The 24,249-nt window shown below is 47.9% G+C and overlaps 2 protein-coding genes across 2 annotated transcripts in view; one reads left to right on the top strand and one right to left on the bottom strand.

Annotated features, from left to right (window-relative positions):
- Positions 1-16,110, bottom strand: part of CDC42 (cell division cycle 42) — a 41,793-nt gene extending 25,683 nt beyond the window's left edge. The window contains exon 1 of the mRNA XM_040428615.1: positions 15,976-16,110. The gene's annotated coding sequence lies outside the window, so the exon portion shown is untranslated. The remainder of the gene's footprint in view (positions 1-15,975) is intronic.
- A 253-nt stretch (positions 16,111-16,363) lies between these two features.
- AP5B1 (adaptor related protein complex 5 subunit beta 1) lies at positions 16,364-23,950 on the top strand. The gene is made up of 3 exons (XM_040428633.1): positions 16,364-16,480; positions 16,573-16,768; positions 21,133-23,950. The coding sequence occupies exons 2-3, from the start codon at positions 16,619-16,621 to the stop codon at positions 23,746-23,748; spliced, it is 2,766 nt and encodes a 921-aa protein (XP_040284567.1). The 5' UTR covers positions 16,364-16,480; positions 16,573-16,618; the 3' UTR covers positions 23,749-23,950.
- Positions 23,951-24,249: the final 299 nt, after the last annotated feature.

Raw genomic sequence — 24,249 nt, forward strand, 5'->3', positions numbered from 1 at the left:
CCCGAACGCTGCAAGCAGCGTTCAGGTGTCCGCTCACTGAGCGGAGCGGAGGCTGAGCGCTGGCAGGCGGATGCATTCTCAGCGGATCCGCCTCCACTGAGAATGCATTGGGGCCAGACGGATGCGTTCGGGGCCGCTCGTGAGCCCCTTCAAACGGAGCGCACGAGCGGACACCCGAACGCTCGTGTGAAAGTAGCCTAAGCCATTAATATCTGTATCCCAGACCACTCACTTGTGTAATAGCGGGCTGGGATCAGCTATTCGCCTCCAGGGGGACTTGGTAAAAACATTTTTGGTGTGTACTTGAATCACTAGAGTGCCGTAAGCAGATTTCAACCAAAAGCTTGTTGCCGATCTCAGCAAGTCCAGGGGACCACCTAATGTGTAAGAGGGGCTTCTGACTTGCCCACTATAGCAGATGTGTGGGGGAGTGAGGATGGGGCTGGTGGATATTAATTTGTCCAGTCTTTGTTTTGGGGGAAATAACCTCTGGCAGGATCTTTCTCGCCTCTGGTGGAGGACACATACATGCTCGGCTAAGCCAAATGTGCATGTGTATAGAAAGATCAGGAGAGAAATGTTGGCCAAACAAGCTGACAATCTAATGTACATGGCCAGCCCAAGTGTTACGTTTTCCTGCCGCACCATCATTGAGACCGACCCCCCCCCCCCCAAGAGATAGGGATCCTTAACTGGATGTATATATGACAACAGGCTTTCTAAACTGGACAACCCTTTAAAGGATATGTCAGCAGTATCTGATATGTGGGAGTCCAAGACCCAGACATTGCCAGACATTGCAGGGACGTGCCCGGGCAGGGACGGACAAAATGCTATAGATGTCGGAAACCAGTCTGATGCAGAAGCCAAGGTAAGTGGTCCGGCAAGAAGAAAGTTCACAGCGATGACACTACAAAAAGCGAGGTGCTGGTAGCCGTCTGGGTGCACCGATTATTGCCGAGGCCTTGTATTCAGAGCAGCACCAGTTATCTAGAATAGGATCCTTGGCAGACAGGGTCACCGAAGGCCACAGAACTGCCCGCTCTTACCTCTCCTCCTCCTGGCAGCTATTTCAGAGGGGTGCACTTACAAGTTGAGCTTTCCCTTCAATATCCAATTCTGTTCTGACAACAAAAACATCAAGGGGTTTGACCACTCACCGATCGAAAACTGGTGACCATACACATTACACAGCTGCCCCCCATAAGAGGGGGATAAGCCAGACACTTCTGGGGACAGAGGATCTCCCTTATGAACCAATGATTGGGCAAATTAAAATCAACATGCCCCATCCTTCTTTAGCCCGACATCTGCTGTTGGTCATCAACTTCCAGCATTGCAATTGTCGTGAAACTACAACTCCCAGCATGCTGACATTCATCTAATACATACGACCAGCTTCAGAACTGCACAGCAATGCTACATGAACCCCTTTAAACCGGGTCACCAAGTAAACACATTAAAGGGAACCTGTCACCTCAAAATCGCATTACCTTATAGTAGCCCCCAGTCTGTTATTAATGAGGTGTTTGATCCGGTAATTTGATGCTCCATACATGACAAAAACAATGTTTTAATCGCCGTCAGCGCCATCTCACCGGTCAGTCTGAAGTCAAGGGGCAGCGGCCTCCTTGCTTCAAGTCAAGATCAGCACGTCCCCTAACCGTCCCCTCTTCTGTGCGATTGACATCCTGCAGTGCAGCCTGGGATCGCGTTAGTCCGACCGTCTGACGCATGCGCTGTGCGCTCCTTGTTACTGTACGATCCCTGCTCCCGCAGTTAGCTGGGTTTCATCAGCAAACCGCGCATGCGCGAGACTAACGCAATCCCAGGCTGCAGGATGTCAATCGGGCAGGACCTTGTGGAGCCCGTGAAATGGACAGAACAGCTGGTCAGAACTGTGTACCGCCGCTCACTTCATTTCTACCTACAAAACACAGGCTTGTCCCCAGAAACTATCTAGGGCTGTCGGCAGTTTAGCATGGTCCCTTTAAGGAGAATCTATGACCATGAAATTCACTGTCCACCTGGCACACTGCCGGACTAGCTCAGGAATGGAATGATAGCCTTCATTAAAGGGAAGTTGTCACCCTGATTTTGAACCATTATCTACAGTAATACATTAGTACTGCAGATAAGGAGTTTAGCTTACTTACTTATTTTTCCACTGCCCCTGGTTCACCCACTGTCAGCGCTCAGAGCTGCACTGAAATACATTGTCAGGACTGCTGCGCATGCGAGTCCTCTCCATTATGTTAGCACAGCAGTCCAGACTGTATTTCAGTGCAGCGAAAAGTGATCTGGACTTCATAGTCCAAAATTGGGATGACAGCTTCCCTTTAAGTGATCCATTGCTTCATTATGAAGAAAAAGTACTTTCAAACCATATGCAAACGAGCAGCTAAAAGGGTATAACCACCCGACATTTAAGTCACAGCCATAGGATATGACAAATGGACGAGTCACATCGCTCGGCTATTTCTGGAAGTGCTATTGAAGTGAATGGAGCTGAATCTCCTTAGACTAGTACTGTATGGAGACTTACTGGAAGTACTCCATGGAGCGGAGACTTATCGGTAATACCCTAAGGAAAATATGCAAAGAGGTATCTCCCAAAGAAGAGAAGCATCTCGCTAGTGCCACCTCGTGAAGTGGCTCCCTAGTCCCTATGAACCAAAACCTGACTTTCCAACAAGCCTTGATATTTAACGAGGAGAAAGCCATGCCTGCGGAGCCACCTCTCCATTCCAGGCTGTGCGTGACCAGGAGGCTTTCTGGAGACAAGAGCTGGTCCTAGTGGTGGGACCCGCACCATCAGACACTTACAGCAGGCCTTGCGGAAAGGCCATAAATGTGTGGATGGGACAACTGCTCATTTTCCTACTTTTTCTCCAGAATGAAGCAATGGATTAAGTGAAAGGCGTCATTACATTCAGCTGAGCTAGATCTACAACGCTTAATTGAGAATTAGGGATGAGCGAATCGATTTGCATAAAACTTCGTTAGACTACTGTATGGAGCGAGCGCTCTGTACAGTTTTAGAATGTATTGGCTCCTACTGTTAAGAACCTTTTACAGAACCAGGGTTCGGTTCCAATTTTGCGGAACAGAACAGTCCTATCCTTGTCCGTGATGCAGACAATAGGAGGACATGTTCTATCCAATTGCGGAACGGACATACGGAAACGGAATGTACACGGAGTAACTTATTTTTTTATTTTACAATAGGTCCACAAAAAATAAAACTGGAGCAGATTCTCTTTAAAGGGGTTGTCTCTCCCTTCAGCAAACGGCATTTACCATGTAGAGAAAGTTAACACAAGGCACTTACTATACACTGCTCGTTTCCATGGTTACGACCACCCTGCAATCCAGCACAATTGGCCGTGCTTGCACGCTATAGGAAAAAATGCCAGCCTGTGTGGTGACCAGGACTGTGGGATCTCACATAGGGTGGTGTATTTTCCAATAGTGTGCAAGCACGGCCACTGAGGCTGGATTGCATGGTGGTCATAACCATGGATACGAGCAGTGTATAATGTGATAGAAAAGTGAATCCAGCCAAAGGAGGCAATATGAACAATCACAATACATTAGTAAGTGCCTTGTATTAACTTTCTCTACCTGGTAAATACCATTTGCTGAAGTGAGAGACAACCCCTTTAAGCTTGTCGTTAAAAGAGTCGATCCTAACAACTAGTAGCAGTTCCTTAACCCCTAAGGACGCCGTGTATTTGGCAAAACATATTGGGGGACCTTGTTGATTTATTTTAATAATCAGAAAGCACTTAGGTTTTTAGGATCAACAGGATGCACTGCAGGCGTCCCGGGTATATCGATCCAGGCAGGAACTGATGAATATAGGCAGAGTATATGACTTGAGACTGAAAAGTAACTAATAGTATTTAAAGTTTTTTTGTTCTTTGTATGTTTCTAACTAATCAAATGTAACAGCTTTAGGCTTCTTTCACACACTAGCGGCAGGACGGATCCGACAGGCTGTTCACCCTGTCGGATCAGTCCTGCGCTATTTTGCCGTGCCACGGATGTCCGACTTTTTAGTCCGGCGGCCTTTCGCCATGCTGCGAAATAGCGGCAGGAAGGATCCGACAGGGTGAACAGCCTGTCGGGTCCGTCCTGCCGCTAGTGTGAAAGTACCCTTACCATGCACTTACTCCATCTGTAGTTGCTCTTTTCTCAGATTTCACTGAGGGTCACGTGATCTGTGATGTCAGCTTCTCTCCCTGCTCTGATGTTTCCTGCACAAGCCTGAGAGAGCAGATGTGTTTGTACAGATGTCACAGTGCTGGCCACACACCCCTGCTCTGCCGTCTGCAGCTCTCTGCCCTGTGTCACCCTCCCACTGGATACTTCAGGAAAGATTAACCCCTTCAGGAGCACAGACTCAGGGCTGAAGGCTTACTGAGTAGATGCAGGCAGTGAGGAGACAAATGCTGGGCACAGGAGCTCACAGACTAGAGGAGTTCTTCACAAGAACAGGTAGGGAGAAGATCCTGTGTGCATCTGCAGTGTCATTGTACAGTTGGGACTTGTAGTCCTACACATGCAACATGCTGCTGACTCTCCCAGCAGGCAGACATGTCACTCAGGGCAGCACTTTTATTCACTCCCTTTGCAGGGGAGGGGCAGAGATTGCTGTTATTGCAGGTAAACAAAGGGCCAGAAGAGAACCAGGGAAATGAGGAAATAATTTTTTTACCTAAAACTTGCTTAGCTTAGTTATATATTGCTGACCATCAGATTTACAGTGCTATATTTTTTTCAAAACTTGGACAACCCCTTTAAGCTAATGGAGTATGGCTACTTTCACACTAGCGTTGTGAGGATTCGGCATCCGTAAATCCACATGCAAATGGATACCATTTGTTTCCGGATCTGGCTGACAAATGCATTGAAATACCGGATCAGTGTCTCCGGTGTGATCCGGAAAACCGGATCCGGTATAAAAAAAAATTTTCACACTTAAAAAAGTTGGTTATGTGCAGACCGGAAAACCGGTTCCGTCAACGCGGCATTTTCCTGACCACTTGGTACCGGATCCGGTAATAATACATTTCAATGCATGCTGCAGTATTTTCTCCGGCTAAATACCGCAAAAGGGACGGAACGGAAGACATCCTGATGCATACTGAACGGATTGCTTTCCATTCAGAATGCATTAGGACAAAACTGATGCCTAGGACGGAACTCAATACTGGAAAACTTTAACGTTAGTGTGAAAGTACCCTTAGGCCCCTTTCACACGGGCAAGAATTCCGTGCGGGTGCAATGCATGAGGTGACCCATTCACTTCAATGGGGCTGTGCAGATGAGCAGTGATTTTCACGCATCACTTGTGTGTTGCATGAAAATCATAGCATGTTCTCTATATTCTGCGTTTTTCACGCAACGCAGGCTCCAAAGAAATGAATGGGGCTGCATGAAAATCGCAAGCATCCGCAAGCAAGTGCGGATGCGGTGCCATTTTCACGCACGGTTGCTAGGAGATAATCGGAAAGAGCAACCCCATTAAGGAGGAAGGATCTATCTTCATTCAGCAGGACCTTTGATGATGTCACCACGCGGTGAGCGCGATTACGTCAAAGGTCCTTTTGCAGGTCCTGAAATAAGAAAGAAGACGATGCCGGCAGCGCGATCAATTGGATGAGGAGAGTTAATTTTTATAAATTTTTTAACCCCTTAATCCACATTTTAGTAATCATTCTGTATTAAGAATGCTATTTTCCCTTATAACCATGTTACAAGGGAGAATAATAAAAATTAACAGAACACCTAACCCAAACGCGAACTTCAGTGAAGAACTCCGGGTTTGGGTCTGGGTACCACATTCAGGTTTTTTCTCACGTGCGTGCAAAACGCATTGCACTTGCGCGGGGGGGGGGGGGGGGGGGGAATGGGAACGCAATCGCAGTCAAAACACATCTGGAGCAAATCCGGGACACCCGTGTGAAAGAGGCCTTAGGCTACGTTCACATCACCGTTCAGCCTTTCCGTTCTCCTTCTCCGTCTAGGAGCAGGAGAACGGAAAGGACGGAAAAGGCACAACTGCATGCAGGACTTTTGTCTCCACTTAAAAATCATCTTCTGAGCGGAAACATAACGGCCCCTATTATAATCTATGGGGTCCTAAGGGCTCCGTTTGACTCAGTTTGGCGTCAGTTATGTGCCTTTTCCGTCCTTTCCGTTCTCCTGCTCCTAGACGGAGAAGGAGAGCGGAAAGCCAGAAAGGTGATGTGAACGAAGCCTTAGGCAGTTAGTATCTGAACATCCACGGCAAATGTAGCTAACAATAGGGACTGAAAGAAGTCCATAGTTACAAAAGATACAATTATCCTGCCTTTTAAAACAACTAATGAAATAAGATACAAATAGCTACAAACTGAACTAGTGGAGACGGTATGAATATTAAAGCGAACCTCTCACCTGCATTTCACTTAATAAACTATCAAAAGTACCTTATAGATCATCCTCATTGTGTTATCATACAGTCTTGTCCCGCTTTTCTGCCATGTATATGCATGAAAAAAATCGCCTTATAAAGTACTCTTCTCCAGCTCCAGAAGTCACGTTAGAAGTCAAGGGGGTAGCCCTTCCCTCACTCCAGGCTGTAACTCCCCTGCCCTAACCCCGCCTCTATGCAGTCTAATTGACACCCGGCTCAGTCGCCGGGACCGCGCTTGTACAGGCGGCGCATGCTCCGTCGGACTCAAGCGCGATCCTGTACCTGAATCGCACATGCGCTGTGCCCGATTCCTGCCTGTCTTCTCTTCCGCGCGCGCAACGATCTTCACGCTCCATGCGCGATTCAGTTACAGGATCGCGCTTGAGTCCGACGGCGCATGCGCCGCCTGTACAAGCGCAGGGGAGTTACAGCCTGGAGTGAGGGAAGGGCTACCCCCTTGACTTCTACCGTGACTTGTGGAGCTGGAGAAGAGTACTTTATAAGGCGATTTTTTCATGCATATACATGGCAGAAAAGCGGGACAAGACCGTGTGCTAACACAATGAGGATGATCTATAAAGGTACTTTTTATAGTTTATTAAGTGAAATGCAGGTGAAAGGTTCGCTTTAACACCCTCACTATATCTGAGCAACAATCTCTAGTCTCATAACACTCCGAAGATATAATTATATAAAATATAACTAAGTGCAATCTGAGCTTTTTAATATCACAATGAGCACCTTTTTGTCCTATATTATTTTTAGAGATTCAATAATAAAAGTTAATTTTTATAAGTTAATAGGAAAGAAACAGAATTGTGTTAGCCTATGGCTATAGAAAATGAATAAGTTATACCCCATCTACAGTACCACTACCAGGACCCCCACCGATCACGAGAACGGGGGCCACATATCTACTGCAGCCCCCCTGAAGTGAACAGAATGGCCGGTCACACAAGCGTATGACGCTCCATTTATCTGAATGGGAGTTCCGGAGATAGCCACGTAACGAGCTCCGATATCTCCGGAATTGCCAGAGATGAATGGAGCGGTTGGTTGCATCCACACCCGACCAGTGTTTATTTCAGGGGGTACGGAACGCCCGTTCTCGTAATGGGTGGGCGATCGCATGGGTAGGACCCCCACTGATCTAATAGAAATCTCTTTTGCACAGGGTAGGGAATAACTACCAACTGGAATACCCATTTAACCCCCAGACAGGCCAGCATTAAAAAAAAAAAAAAAAAAAATTTTGTAGCAGTTTGACGATACACCGCTGGAGACCACGGTGGGTGTCAACTTAAGGTTTAGCTCCATTCACTGGGGTGAAAAGGCAAGTGGGTCAGTCATGAATTGAAAAACCCCAGCAGAAGGCCTCATGCACACGACCGTAGCAGGCCCGCAATATACAGGCACCGGCCGTGTGTGCGCCATATCGCAGATGCAGATCCAATTCACTTGAATGGGGCCGCAATCTGGAAGATATGGTGTGGAAACAAGGGATGGGTCGGAAGCACTACTGAGTCCTTCCATTGTTTTTTTTGCCCGTGGCGCCGCACCACAAAAAAGTAGAGCATGCACTACTTGTTTGAAGTGGGGTCTGTCAGATGCAGATCGCGGACCCTATCCAAGTGAATGGGGTTCTCGCCCGCAGTCGATCTGTGTCCGAACACTGCGAACCGCAATTTGCAGTCCACAGGCACAGCCGGCACATGAGGCTGAAATCCATAGCAGATAGCCCTCAGAAGATGTGGATTGTGCCAAAGGTAAAATCCACCATATGAACTGTAGCGCTAAAAAGAAGCGGAGTGAAGGGACCTTGGTGCAGACAACGCTATCAACACTTTGAAACCTAGTAGTCACCTTATTACAAGCCTCCCTCATTATCGCCGGTCACCTTCACGTGACGTATCAGATGCGCTGGGAATTACTTGTACAGTGAAGCATCAGGATATACAATCATTAGCTCTATGAGAATAACAGGAAAGGAGCCGTCAGCCGCACCAGCCCCCACCGCTTGGATTCATAGCTGTGCTAATATACAGGGAGATCAGAAACGAGTCACATTCATTGTCGCCATTTCCCAACGCCATCTTTCCTTCACACAATTCGCTCCAAAAGCCTAAAAAAATGGTTGAACCTTTCCTGATGCCATCAGCGACACCGGAGGTCAAATTAATGGAACAAATGTCAGCATGGTATCCAGAATTATATCAGACCTCACAGAGTAGCCGACCGCGGTGGAGATGATACCTACCTGGTCCCCATTGCTGTGTTTGGTCACTATCGCTCCCCGGACAGCTCTTCATCTTCCTAGTGAGCCGATGTCAAAATTCTGTTGCAGCAGTGACCCGATCCCCTTGTGTCACATGACCAGCGATTGGCTGCAGCGGTCATGTACCCCCTCCCCTTAACCCTTCAATAGGATGTTGATATCAGCGCACCAGGGAGAGAAAGTGTCGGCCAAGGAGCGAGACCGAAACCAGCAGTGGGGACCAGGCAAGTATCATCACCACCGCAGGTCAGCCACTGAGATCATTATATACAAGTCAGTATAAATACAGCGCAAGCCTATACCGTAGTGCGTGTAAAAGGGTTCTGAGACGCTGCAGCCCCAGACACAGAACATGGATGCGAGCGGCACTTTCTGTAAGACGGCAACTATTTTTTAAATCTATTACAATCCCTTTAAAGAGGGAATACTTTTGGCGGGGGAAGGGGGGAGATTCGTCCAACAAGTCACTTACCAAAACTGCGCAGATCTGAATGTAGTTGACAGTAGGCACTGGTTAGACCACTCCGAGAGCTAGTCTGACTTGTACTGAGGCCAGACAATAGGAGCTTTCAGTGATGTCTGACGAGAAGATTCTCAGGTTATACCTCCTGCCATTGTGAGGGTACGGGCTGTGGTAACGGTGGAAGCACTGCCTCATCCAAGCCTGGCCGAAGATTCAGCCGGCACCTCCCAGTGCGACAAGTCTGTCATAATAGGGACTTAAGGGGTATTCCCATCACATACAATGAGGACATATCGCTAGGATATGCCCCTAGTGTCTGATAGGTGCGGGTCCTAGAGGTGGGACCAGCACCTACAAGAACGGAGCGGGGAGAGCTGTGGCTGGAGGACCCCGAGTTTCCCGAGGTCCATCCACCACCATGCGCTGCTCCCATACAAGTGAATGAGACTCTGCTGCCATTCATTTCTATGGCACAGACGAAAATAGCAGAGCCAGCACTTGGCCATTTTCGACTGCCCCATTGAAACGAATGGAGGGCGGCTGCGCATGCACAGTGCGCCCTCCATTCATTAATTTCCCTGTCTTTGTTGTAGGTGCGGGTCCCAGAGGTGGGACCCACACCTATCAGACAATGGGGGCATATCCTAGCGATATGCCCCCATTGTATGTGATGGTAAAACCTGTTTAAAGGGGTTGTCCGAGATTTTCATACTGATGACCTGTCCTAATGACAAGGCATCAATAATGGACCGATGCAGGGGGGCACCCCCACCGATCAGCTGTCTGAAGAGGCCATGGCGATCCTCTTCCTAGGCCAGTGACATGTTTATCAGTCACATGACCTGCACACAACGCTTTCAAGTGAATGGGGTTGAGATGCAATACCAAGCACAGCCACTATCCAATGGACGGCACTGTCCTTCACAAGCTGTGAGGAGGCGAGAGTGCCGGGTGTCAGATATTAAACCCCTTGAAAGGGATTATCAAACTTCATAGTGAGGTTTTTTTTTTTTTTTTTTTTTTTTTTTTTTTTTTTAGAAACTCCCCCCACCCAGCAGACCCTGTCAAGGGTAGACTAATTACCTACTCCCTGATGCTCAGTTCCAGTTCTGTGGGTCCACAGTGTCTTCGCTGTGTTTCAGTCCCCCAGTGTAAACTTCCAGTATGGATGGGGTCACATACGCCACTGCAGCCAGTGCCTGGCTTCAGTAGTGACATGTTCCCAAGTAGCACTTCACATGACCCCACGCATGCCATAAGTTTACACCTGGGGAGCAGGGAAGCACAGTGAAGACAATGGTGGATTGATAAAACCTGAAGAGACCAACAGGGAGCAGGTAAGCATGGTTCCCCTGACAGGTCCTACTTCGTATAATTAAAAAGAATTATTCGAAGTTGGACAACCCCTTAAAAGCTATTCCCATATGCAAAAGGAGCAGTGCCCTTTCCTGCGCCACCAGGAAGGGAGAGGTGGCCACACTTGCATGGCCATCCCCAATCACATCTACACAACATCCGAAAGTAGCCAAGCGCCCATATCAGACATGAGATAAGGAGTGACTATGGGGGCAGTGACACGCCTGGACATCCTGATGGTCACCCTACTGAAGAACCCTACAGTCAGTTTCTGCCCAGCCTGATGTCACCGATAACAGGGAAACATGAACGCCATTCATCTACACAAACAGGAGGTATAAAAGCTCATTCCTAGTGTTGAGCGAACTTGTGTCAAGTTCGGGTTATCGAAGAACTGCTTTATGGATTCTAAATTCCGTTATGGTCCGTAGTAGCGGAATCTATAACAGGATTCTTTGATAACCCGAACTTTAGATGCCGAACTTAAAACACAAGTTCGCTCAACACTACTCATTCCCAATAATTACCCCATGTAAAATCAGCCACAAATGACTCAAACAAGCAAAGCAGTCATTTGTCGGGTGATCGGCTCCTTCATGCCGGACATAAAATCATCACTGGAAGGCAGGTAAAGAGAGGGCAATGATCAGGAACGAGTGGCTGGTTCCCATCATTGCCCACGTATCGACCCATGTAAACAGGCCCCATAAGTCACCCTCTCTGCTGTAGAACAGGAGGAAGTCAGGAGGCTAAGGAGTGACCCGTGACCAGGGAAGGGAGGGCACCGGCCCAAGACACAATAACTTATTTATAAGTCAGTAAACGAAAACCTTGTGTGCTCAAGGCAAGAAAAACTCCCAGCACTCTGCCGATAAATCACTGTCACAGAATAGGAATTACATCTGACATACAAGACATCAAGAAATGACATTTTCCATCCTGCCCAGTACTTTCAAAGGACGCCAGAGCCGACTGTGTGACCAAGAACAGGAAGGGAAGATGGAACAGCCGCCGCCCTCCGTGGTCACCAGGAGGAGGAGGACTGTATTGGGTCTGCCACCTGTGGTCCTTCAACTGTTATACTACAAGTCCCAGCAGGCCCTGGCAGGATGCAATTTACAATTTCATGTCCGTTTGATTCATTTGGCACAGCCACAACTAGTTCACATATAGCGGTAACCTGAATATCAGGACACAGTACGGAACCTCAGAGGACTGACCGCAAGCATCTGGACAGGATTTATGGGCAAAGCTTGCCTCAAAGAAAAAAAAAATGAAAAAATTTCCCCCAAAATAAATCTTCCTCTTTCACGTAGTTAAGAGGATTGCCCCCCTGTCTATAAGGGGCAGCGCGCTCACATTTGCACTGCAGTGGCTGCCCACAACTTGCCCCAAACGCCACACGTTAGAGAAGCCAGTGTTGCCACCATGACTTTGATCTGAGAAGAGATTGTCCAGTTCAATTGTTAAAGGGGTTATCCGAGACTAAAAAAAGAAAGTACCGCATAGCTCCCTGCGCTGCAGCTTCCCCCCGTGCACAGATGAAAACATCCGATGTCGGGCAGGGGGCTGCCCTAGCATCGCGGGTGACGCTAGGGAGGCTCATCCCCATCACCACCTGCTCCCCACTAGCAGACTGGTGTTTCATTTGCCAGTAATAGTAAAGTAAGTTGCGTATGATGTGATTTATCTTCTGGCTGCCCGTGCTCCAAGAAAAAAAATATAAACTCAAATCTATACCGGACATGAGCAGTCATAGACTTCAGCTACAATTTACGCCAGTTCCTGACCACGTACAGTAAATCCGTTGCTCCCCTCTAAGGCCTCTTTCACACTTGCGTTGTTGGGATCCGGCGTGTACTCCACTTGCCGGAGGTGCCCGCCGGATCCGGAAAAACGCAAGTGTACTGAAAGCATTTGAAGACGGAACCGTCTTCCAAATGCTTTCAGTGTTACTATGGCACCCAGGACGCTATTAAAGTCCTGGCTGCCATAGTAGTAGTGGGGAGCGGGGGAGCAGTATACTTACAGTCCGTGCGGCTCCTGGGGCGCTCCAGAATGACGTCAGAGCGCCCCATGCGCATGGATCACATGATCCATGCGATCACGTCATCCATGCGATCACGTGATCCATGCGCTTGGGGCGCCCTGACGTCACTCTGAAGCGCCCGGGGAGCCGCACGGACGGTAAGTATACTGCTCCCCCGCTCCCCGCTACACTTTACCATGGCTGCCAGGACTTTAGCGTCCTGGCAGCCATGGTAACCATTCAGAAAAAGCTAAATGTCGGCTCCGGCAATGCGCCGAAACGACGTTTAGCTTAAGGCCGGATCCGGATCAATGCCTTCCAATGGGCATTAATTCCGGATCCGGCCTTGCGGCAAGTGTTCCGGATTTTTGGCCGGAGCAAAAAGCACAGCATGCTGCGGTATTTTCTCCGGCCAAAAAACGTTCTGTTCCGGAACTGAAGGCATCCTGAACGGATTTCTCTCCATTCAGAATGCATGGGGATAAAACTGATCAGGATTCTTCCGGCATAGAGCCCCGACGACGGAACTCTATGCCGGAAGAAAAGAACGCAAGTGTGAAAGAGCCCTAAGCCCGGCCTACCTAAAGAGCGCCATCAAAACAGGCGTGCAGAAAATGGAGACCCCTGTGGTCGGGCAGAGCGTTTTTACTGTTGTAGTTTAAGTGCATTATGTCATTTTACGTTTTTTTTTTGTTTGTTTTTTTACACTGGACGTCGTCAGCACCATTTTTTCTATCTGCGATTAGATTGTCGCAGGTTTGTAAAAGTGAAGCGAGGCCGAGAGGATTATCTGGAGAACATACATCTTGAAGGTCTAGGTGGGACCATTACCAGCGAAGTGTGAACAGCTCCCAACATCCAGCGATTTAATGCCGTGCTATAAAAGGGTCTGTGATTTGCACCTTACTTGTTGGCGGTGAGCGATACAGGGGTCTACACAATAATGCAATAACCTCTCTTAATTTTACTAGAGAGCAGAGGGAGAGAAGAAAGACAGGGAAAGAGAAGAGAAGAAGAGGGAGAGATCGAGACGAGAAGAAGATCATTAGGATGTGGACTACATTTCAGACTCAGTTGGGCCAGATTTATCATTACTCTGACAGCTCACTCCACTTTCACATATGGCTAAAGTCAGTTTTAGCCAAGTCAGATTTATGATCGGCCCTTTATGACTGTAATAAATGTGGTTTGACGGTAGCAGTTTATCCGTCAGTAAGCAGCTTTACAAAAGTCACACGTTTTTATGAAAAAGTCGCATGTTCTATTAAAAAGTCTCATAAGATAAGCATGGTCCTCACTGGAGTGAAATTGCAACTTTTTGGCGACTTTTTAAAGGGACTCTGTCACCACTTTCTAACCCCCCCTTTTAAAAGTATTGTTCTCTCCATGGCGCCCTTATGATTACAAAGGTGTTGTTATAACATAAATTCGTCGTCTCGTTTTGATAAAAATACCTTTTATCTAACCTGTCAATCTTGTGGATAAGGTGCCCAGGGCGTTTCTGAAGGTCTGAAGCTGCCGCCCGCCGCCGTTGGTGCCCAGCTCCTCCCCTGATCCTTTCAGCGCCGCCTGAATGTAAAGAAATCCGCCTCCGGCTCTCGCTCAGTGCCCCCTCCTCCTTTTCAAAGATCCCGCGCGTGCGCACAGGCCTGTGCCTGATGCGCCCGTGCGGACATTTAGAATCAACCTCCTCATAAGACGAGCACTGCAGCCAGCCACTCAGAGCCTGCCAAGCGCTGTATGGAGCTGCAGGCTCTGAGTGGCTGGCTGCAGTGCTCGTCTTATGAGGAGGTTGAGCGAAGTGCGCGCATGCGCACTTCGCTCAATGAGGCTGATTCTAAATGTCCGCACGGTCGCATCAGGGACAGGCCTGTGCGCACGCGCGGGATCTTTGAAAAGGAGGAGGGGGCACTGAGCGAGAGCCGGAGGCGGATTTCTTTACATTCAGGCGGCGCTGAAAGGATCAGGGGAGGAGCTGGGCACCAACGGCGGCGGCGGGCAGCAGCTTCAGAAACGCCCTGGGCACCTTATCCACAAGATTGACAGGTTAGATAAAAGGTATTTTTATCAAAACGAGACGGCGAATTTATGTTAAAACAACACCTTTGTAATCACAAGAGCGCCATGGAGAGAACAATACTTTTAAAAGGGGGGTTAGAAAGTGGTGACAGAGTCCCTTTAAATAGTCCCAATAGTAAATCTGTCTAGAGATTCATTTACATAAGAAAACACGCCCACTTTCAGAAAACTGGCGAGCATAGTGCAGAGCAGAAAAAAAAAGTCGCAAATTTGTGCGCAGTTTTAGCGTTTGGGACTTTTTCACTCCATTATTCTGACCTGAGCTAATGATAAATCTGGCCCAGTAAGTTTTACATATAATCACTGGTCACTTCTTCGCTGATGTGACCATGACATGTCCACTCAATGGCACTTCAGCAGGCATGGACCAGACAGGTATCACTACTAGTAGGCACCCATGTGCCTACTTGTGTACAGACACAGAGCACATGGTGGTGACAGGTTGGCAGCGCCAGGCCCCATCAGCCTCACCAGACCTGTACCGCATCAGTGGCTGGATGCAGGGTGACATACAGCAGGCAGCTGCCCCTCCTTCCTCCCCCCCAGCCTCCTCCCTGCTGCATTTCCGCCCCGCACCCCATCCCCCTATTACCTCCATCATCCTCTGCCTGATCACATCATTGACAATCGCCAATAACAGACAGAAATAACAGAGTGCAGAGACAGTGCGGCCATTGTCTGCTCCCCCGAAATCAGCCAGACACCCTCCACCCCGAGACTGCCCACCCAGAACACCCCCAAATCAAGTGACCCCAGTTCAGTGCACCCCCATCATTACACAGCCAGAGCACCAAACATGAGCCCTGCTGCACCTAAAACAGATCCAATGGACCCCAATTCCCTGCTCAGTACATGGCAAGCCCCCTCTGAACAGGATGACATCAGCAGCCCAGGTCCGGATGTGAGGGGATCCTACACCCCAAAACTGCGGCAGACACACCCCATCCGTCCAGCCCCCCACAGAGAGAGGCGGCCTCAGCGCTGACATGTACCCCAACTTCTGCACCGCCCGACTCAAGAATTCCGGGTCACCACAAAGCAGAGCTGGGCGGCTGCCCGACACACAGAGCGCGGCCTAGACACACGGACACCCTGCGGCGGCACAGCACGGCTCTCTGGGTGAAGCAGGCGGCCCCGGGTCACTAACACCCGCTGCAGGGAGTCCTCTAAGCGACGCCCGGTTATCAGGTAGCGGCCACTCCCGCCCTTACACACACTCGGCTTCTCCGACACCCTCGACCCAGACCTTCCACGACGAAGACCACAGATTCCCCCTAAACCTAACCGGCCGGGTAACAGCGCCCACTTACCTCACTCTCTCCCCGTCTCACCAGCGGGCGTTGGCAGCTCTATACAGGGTTTCCTGGGCTAATGGGCAGGGGCAAGCTGAACGTCACTACGTCATCGCGTTCGACTGGGCTGAGACTGCAGTATATTTCAAAGGAAAAGGATCCTGGCCGCCATCTTTATTTTGGGAATCAATGGCCGTAGCAACGACCTAACGAGCATTATCGCACGGAACTTTTGACAATGTCCCTTTATCATAGATAGTTAAGTGAAAATGTCGAATTTGTCTGTGGTATGTGTTTCGAAAGAAGTACATACAACAATGAAAGCAAAAGGGACCGATATGCCCATGTCAAAGATGGCCACCGCTGCTCGTCGTTTCCGGTCATCTGTTTGCAGCTTCCTGTTTAGCTAGTTTCAGGCTGGCGTTTCAAGTGCAGCAGAGGCTGCGGTGGTCACAGGCATAGAGCGAGCTATGTGCACTGACACCTCGGCCATGAGCACTGCTGAATGGCTCTGATACAGCAGGTAGTAGATATGACATGCCACTGAAGCTGCTGTGGAACTACAGCTCCCAGCATGCCTTGACAGCATCCCTTTAAATTCTTAATTTCTTTCAGGATCTGATTCTTCTGGTTTTCTGATGTGATCCCCTCTTCAGCAGTCATGGCGGAGAGAAGTAACAGCAGCTGGCTGAGGAATCTGGTGTCCTTTTCTTCTGATCCTAAATCCTTCTTACTAAACGTAGCCGTGGAAGGCTTTGTGGACGATCTCTTAAAAGACCTTAATAGTGAAAGTCTGAATGAACAAACTAAGGTAAGACGCATCACAATATCGATTTCAAGATGTCTTCCGCAGTTATATATTGATAGTCAATTGTTTAGGGTAGTCCAGCTGCTGTGAAACTACAACTCCCAGCATACACACTTACTTGGCTGTTCTTGTAACTCTCATAGAACTGAAAGGAGGATTCTGGGAGTTGTAGTTTCAGAACAGCTGGTGTGCTGGAGGTTGCTGACCCCTGGGATAGTCAATCAGTGTAACCAGTGGGAGCGTGACCACCAGGGAACCCCCCTTTCCTGCAGGGATCTCCACCAATCAGGATACATCACTGTTCCTGACCAGACACTGTGGGGCAGATGTATTAAAGGGGTTGTCCCATTAGAAGAACTTACGCTCTGTCTGCAAGATATGGAATAAGTGTCTGATGGGGGTCTGACCACTGGGGCCCCGGCCAATCATGAAAAGGATTCCCTGCTACTCTGTGTGTTTTGAGCGAGTCAAACATGCTTATCTGCTGCTCCATTCAGCTCTCTGTGAGTGCCAGAGATACCCGAGCGCTTGTTCTCGCCCGTCTCTGGGGGACACGCATGCTTATCTGCCGCTCCATTCAGCTCTCTGTGAGTGCCAGAGATACCCGAGCGCTTGTTCTCGCCCGTCTCTGGGGGACACGCATGCTTGTCTGCCGCTCCATTCAGCTCTCTGTGAGTGCCAGAGATACCCGAGCGCTTGTTCTCGCCCATTTCTGGGGACACGCATGCTTGTCTACCGCTCCATTCAGCTCTCTGTGAGTGCCAGAGATACCCGAGCGCTTGTTCTCGCCCGTCTCTGGGGGACACGCATGCTTGTCTGCCGCTCCATTCAGCTCTCTGTGAGTGCCAGAGATACCCAAGCGCTTGTTCTCGCCCGTCTCTGGGCGACACGCATGCTTGTCTGCCGCTCCATTCAGCTCTCTGTGAGTGCCAGAGATACCCAAGCGCTTGTTCTCGCCCATTTCTGGGGACATGCATGCTTGTTTGCCGCTCTATTCAGCTCTCTGTGAGTGCCAGAGATACCTGAGCGCTTGTTCTCGCCCGTCTCTGGGGGACACGCATGCTTGTCTGCCGCTCCATTCAAGTAGGGGAACACGGGACCCCATTCTCATGATCATCAGGGGCTCCAGCAGGCTCCCGCCGATCAGATACTTATCCCCTGTCCTGTAAGACTGGTGTTTCATGAGTTTTCCCAGCTGGAGATTTATGACATATCGATGGGATATAAGTGTCCGGTAGGTGTGGGTCCCACCTCAGGGCAAGCTGCACATGCATCACTTTCCCCATTCACTTCTATGGCCAGCTATTTAGAAAGTCCATTCAGCTCTCTGTGAGTGCCAGAGATACCCGAGCGCTTGTTCTCACCCGTCTCTGGGGGACACGCATAGCAGTGAATGAAGTGGACGCTGTACACACTGCGCATGCTCTGTGATCACCTCAGGGCCCTGTTCCCAGAGGTGGGAGCTGCGAGCCTCTTAATAAATTTGGTGCATTTTGCGCAGGCATAGATTTGCACTAATATTTGTGCCAATTTCTGTCGTAATTAATAACCTGTCAGACTAGAGGTGGCCCCCACCAGCTCCCGGATAACCCTGCCCATGTTTCTCCCGAGTGGTGAGAGAAGTTGTAAATTTTAGCACAAACATAGCATGCGCCATCATTTGGGACTTTTTAACACCACAAAAGTGATGCGGACCACTTGGGGCTGTTTCACACGAGTCCATTGCGGGAATCCTGCTCCGTGTGTGAGCGTGATGCTCCGTTCTGCAGGAGTGCACTGCATTATACTGATTTATAATGCTCTGTGCCTCTACTTGAACTTACTGATACAGAATCATAGTGACAGCTTTATGTCAGTGTGATCCTGTAGCAGTAACGTCAAGCAGAGCCACATAGCATTATAAATCATGATGATGCCGTACGCTCCTGCAGAACGGAGGATCACGCTCGCACACGGAGCAGGATTCCCGCAATGGACTCGCTCGTGTGAAACAGCCCTAAGTGGTTTGCATCACTTTTGTGGTGTTAAAGTCCCACCAATCTGATATTGATGACCTATCCTGAGGATAGGTCATCAATATTACAAAAGCAGACAGCTCCTTTAACGCCATGCAGAATTTTATATTATCGCACACAATACTGATAAGGCAGCAAAGAGATGACATAAGAAAGAGAAAAATATCTAGGAAGATGCCCCAAATTATCATACGTGTGCACCCCATCATAAAATTAGTGTGATTTCTGCCTGTCCCAGTGGTCTAGTCTTACACTGTTTTACAATTTGGAACAGTATTAAAGGGAACCTGTCACCGGGATTTTGGGTATAGAGCTGAGGACATGGGTTGCTCGATGACCGCTAGCACATCCGCAATATCCAGTCCCCATAGCTCTGTGTGCTTTTATTGTGTATAAAAACCGATTTGATACATATGCAAATGAACCTGAGATGAGTCAGAGCTTGAAAATATGACTCTTCTCTGCTCACACAAGTAAGATATGACTCTAATGTTAATTTGCATATGTATCAAATCGGTTTTTTTACACAATAAAAGCACACAGAGCTATGGGGACTGGGTATTGCGAATGTGCTAGCGGCCATCTAGCAACCCATGTCCTCAGCTCTATACCCAAAATCCCGGTGACAGGTTCCCTTTAATACATTTCAGAGTTCTGTAGAGTGTGACTAGAGCAGCAGTGTGCACGCTCGACTGACACTCCATTCAAATGGGGATCCCCTTTCTCGTGATCAGTGGGGAATCTCAGCAGTCGGACCCACACTGATTAATTATCATCTGTCCTGTCGATAAGTAATACGTTTTCATTCTGACACAACCCCTTTAAAAGGGTTGTCCAGGATTTTGATATTGATTGCTAATCCCGAGTACAGATCGGCAGGGGGTCAGACTCCCGGCACCCTCGCCGATCAGCTGTTTGCGCTCAGTGAACCTCTGGTGTGCTCTGCTGTCTCTTTACACCTTACCAAGCACAGCGCCGTACATTATATAGTGGCTGTGCTTGGTATGGCAGCTCAGTCCCATTACTTGAATGGGACTGGGCTGCGCCAAGGACACGTGACCAATGTACAGTGACGTCACTGTCCTAAGAAAAAGCCTAAGCGTTCATGGAATGACGTGGCCTCTTTGAACATCTGATCAGGGGTCCCAGGAGTTAGACCACCACCAATCTGATATTGACGACCTATCCAGGAAAGGCCACCAATATCAAATTCCCAGATAACCCCTTTAAGCCAGAGGGTTGTAAGTATAAGGCCCCTATCACACGAGCGTGACGGATTAGGTCTGGATGCATTCAGGGTGCGTTCAGTGAAACTCGCACCAAGCAAGTTCAGTCAGTTTTGTCTGCAATTGCGTTCAGTTTTTTCCACGTGAGTGCAATGCGTTTTGATGCGTTTTTCACGCGCATGATAAAAAACTGAAGGTTCACAAACGACATCTCTTAGTAACCATCAGTGAAAAACGCATTGCATTCGTACTTTCTTCCGATGTAATGCGTTTTTCACTGAAGCCCCATTCACTTCTATGGAGCCAGGGCTGCGTGAAAAACTGAAGAATATAGAACATGCTGCGTTTTTCACGCAACGCAGAACTGAGGCGTGAAAAAAAACGCTCATGTACACAGACCCATTGAAATGAATTGGTCAGGATTCAGTGCGGGTGCTATGTGTTCACGCCACGCATTGCACCACCGTGGAAAACTCACTCGTGTGTCAGGTTTTCCTATGGGTTGGATGGATTCAATCTGAAATAGTTTTTTCTTAACTGGACAAACCCTTTAAAGTGGTTTTCCCATAAATCACTTATCCACAGGTTGAGGGAGAAACGTATGACAGCTCAAGGTCCAACTGCTGGGATCCCCACTAATCACAAGAATGGGGGTACCCTGTGTGAATCTGAGCGGTGGTGCCAATGCATGACCACCACTCTATTTCTATGGGACAGCCATGTTCAGCAAGCTGCTTTCTCCTTCAATCCCAAAGAAGTGAATGGAGCAGTGGTCGCCACTCCATGCATAAGGAGGACCCCGTTCTCGTGATCGGTGGGGTTCCCATTGATTATACTTTTACCACCTATCCTGTGGGGAGGAAAAACTTTTACCTACTATTGCCAACTTTGTATTGTCCCTATCACACGTAGATACAGGGACATTCAGGCCATACAGTTTGAAGACTTATCACAACAAACAGCTCCTTATACCTCAGCTGTCTTACTGTCTATCCATCCAACATGCAGTGGCTTCTGGTGGGTTTGTGCAAGAAGTACATCTACTACGTTATTGTGTCTGATTCAGATGGCACAGTCACCTCTCGTAATGTATATGTTTCTAATAAATCTATGGTTCATGTTTCAGGTTTCCATGCTGAATCTCTTTCTAGAATTTCCAACACTTCTGTGCCCGGACAAGACATCAGGCGAGGTCACCACAGAGATCCTGCTGAATATTTTACAACAGATGTCTCCATCATTGAAGGGTATAACCTTAAGATGCCACCTACTGCTAGCAATCGAGACCGTTTTGATTACCACTGATAACTTCAATGGGAATTGCAAAACCGCACAAGAGTTTGCCTCGCTGCTAATGCAGATCATATCGGACATCAATGACAAGAAGCAGGGGGCGGTCAACAGGCCTCTACGTACCGTGGCTTGTGAATGCCTGCGAGAATTGGAAAATTGCTACCCTGGGCTCCTTTCTCAGAGACTGGAGCAGTTATACGCCCTGCAACAGCAAGAGGTTACCAGTGCACATCAATCGTACACGATACTGTACAGCATAGCCTTAAAGAATGCCATACATCTCTTGGCGCAGAAAGATGGACCTTCTAATGGAGCCCTCAAGCAGATACTGATGAGCAATGACAGCTTCCTGTGGAATGCTACAAAAGACATGAAGGAATTACGACCAGCATCAGGTGAGCAACTGTTCCTGCTCCCCTCCAACAGCGAGACGAAAGAACTAAAATCCATGCTGGCTCTGTTATTAGAGGACTCCTATCTCCTGACCTCGGTGTGCCAAAACACCCTGTTCTGGCAAATCATACAGGTGGTGGCCATGGTTAGGACTATATCCCCTGCCATCTTTAAATCGCAGTTGGTACGACTATTTGGCACAAAGGACATATCGTGTTTTCACAGTATCTTGCAGATGAAGGCGGTGTTTACAGACAGTCTGTTCACAGCGGAGGATGAGCACTTCCTCCTTCAGAGGCTGGTGGGCATGACTCTGCACCCGTTGCTCTCTACTCCCGTCAAGTTATTCTATTTAGATTGCTTATTGCACTTTCCAGAGAACAGACCCCTCAATTCTAACCCTGGTGAGAATCTGCCTGTTCTGCTGACCGTCCAGATGACCGCATCCCTGTTCCCCAACATCTTCAATGATAGCCACACAATGCTCTGCAGACAGAACCTATTAAGCATGGTTTATCTTGAAAATGAAGGGTTTCATGCCGAGAGGGGCATAGGATACTTATTTGAACACCTCATGTCCCTGTACAGCATGGTGGACAAAAACGCCAGCAGGGAGACTACTGCCACTTTTTTCCGTGCAGCCTACCTATTCGTGCGATATTTTCATTTTTGCGAGAAGTACATGGAGAATCTGACTAGAAGCCTCTTAGACCTTTATGAGACCAATAGCACTTTAGCCCCTTATTTTATAAACTTGATAAATCAAACGCAAGTCCTGCTGGAATTTCAGGCTTGGCCAGTCTCCCTGGCCAGAGCTTTACAAAGGCAAATAGTGGAACTTCCTGTGGATCAGATGACCTTGAAGAACCTTCCATGGCATCTTAAGGTTCTTTCCAGAGTAGCTCAAGAGAATACAGTTCCACAGACATGTACAGTTATGTTCCTAAGGAAAGTGGTGACTCAGTCTGATCTGTGTCTTAAGGGAGTCTGGGGACTGGGTAACGCTCTGCTTTCTGTGTGCAAGCATGTTCTCCAGCATGAACATCTCAATAAGGTGTTCATGTCTTTGGCAGATCTGTTACAATATCTAATGCATCATTTTGAAGACATTGACATCCAAGACCGATCACGGTTGTATTACATTCTCCTTACCAATGTTTCCAGCGACAAGCTTGGGAAAATCCTCAACATGTCGCCTACTGGTGGCCAGACCAAAGCAAGATCCTTGTCTTCAATTATGACTGAAAGTGAGAACTTCTCCACCTTATTGACTATTCACAATACAGAGAAGACAATTCTCCAGCTAAGCCCAGTGGATGATCATACAAAGATTTTTCCATCTGATCCAGGAGCATCTTTCGAGGAGAATAAAGAGACCGAATACACCATCAAAGAACATTACCAACATCTTGCTGATCATCAAACTTCCTTACTTGCATTGAAGTATCACATGAGTATCAAAGCAAACATTGAAGAAAAGTACCAGAAATTATTCTGTATTATACTCCAATTTGACTTAACGGATGGTTTTTATGAACCAATAGGTGATATCATTGTTCCATGCCTCTACATGGGTCGAAAGGCACCTGTGGTCACGGTCAACTTGGTCCCGAAGGACCCCTATCCATCCTACTTAATTGTGAATGCCACATTTAGCACCCAAGATGGACTGACTTATCATACACGACTTGACCCACTACCCGTATCCTTTCCAGAACTATTTGTCCCATTCCCTTCTCCCGCATCTTGCCATCTGTTTTACACACTTTGGAATGCTTTAAAGTCAGATGACCTGAAGGACAACGAAGAAAGCATATTCTGCTACAAGATGTCAGAATCATCTCTTCATGACGTTGTGCTGTCTTATTTTTCCAAATTTGTTGTGTCCCATCAGGGTCATGAGTACAAAATTGGTCTAGTTCTTCCTCCGAGGTTCCACATATTGATGTGTGCCCAAGTTCAGGATGGCACTGCACAGTTTCATATTAGAACTGATAACTGGAAACTACTGCCACATATGAACGCTCACCTTCTGGATGTGTCCGCTAAGACGTGATCAGAGACATTGCTCCTTTGGTGAATTAAAATGTGTCTGTACGGCTGATGCTGGCTACTGCGTCCACCTCAGAGCTTGTACTTCTACAATAGATTTTCTATAGAGCAGAGATTTTATGTCATATAAAGAAATATATATCTAAAAAAAAAAATCAGTAAATTTTATATTTTTGGTAACGTGTACTAGTCACTGGATTTTAAATAGCAAGCTCCGTATCCTGAAGTAAGTAATGTATGAATGTGGTATGGTTCTTCATTTATTTTGTATTGCAGTTCCTTTAAATACAGAAGACCAGTACTTAAAGGGGTTGTGGCTTATTAGGGCGTATGGACATCACAGGAGGATATCCCCTGCTAGATTTTACAACCTACTTATTTATATGACTTACTTTTTTGACATCTTAAAGGTTTTATTGTGACCTTGGAAACTATTTTTATTTTTATGTCTGGGTAAGAAAATAATTGGTGACTACAGTGTACCCCATGTCACAGACAAGCAAAT

This window comes from Bufo bufo, chromosome 1 (assembly GCF_905171765.1).
Source record: "Bufo bufo chromosome 1, aBufBuf1.1, whole genome shotgun sequence".
Classification (NCBI taxonomy): domain Eukaryota; kingdom Metazoa; phylum Chordata; class Amphibia; order Anura; family Bufonidae; genus Bufo; species Bufo bufo.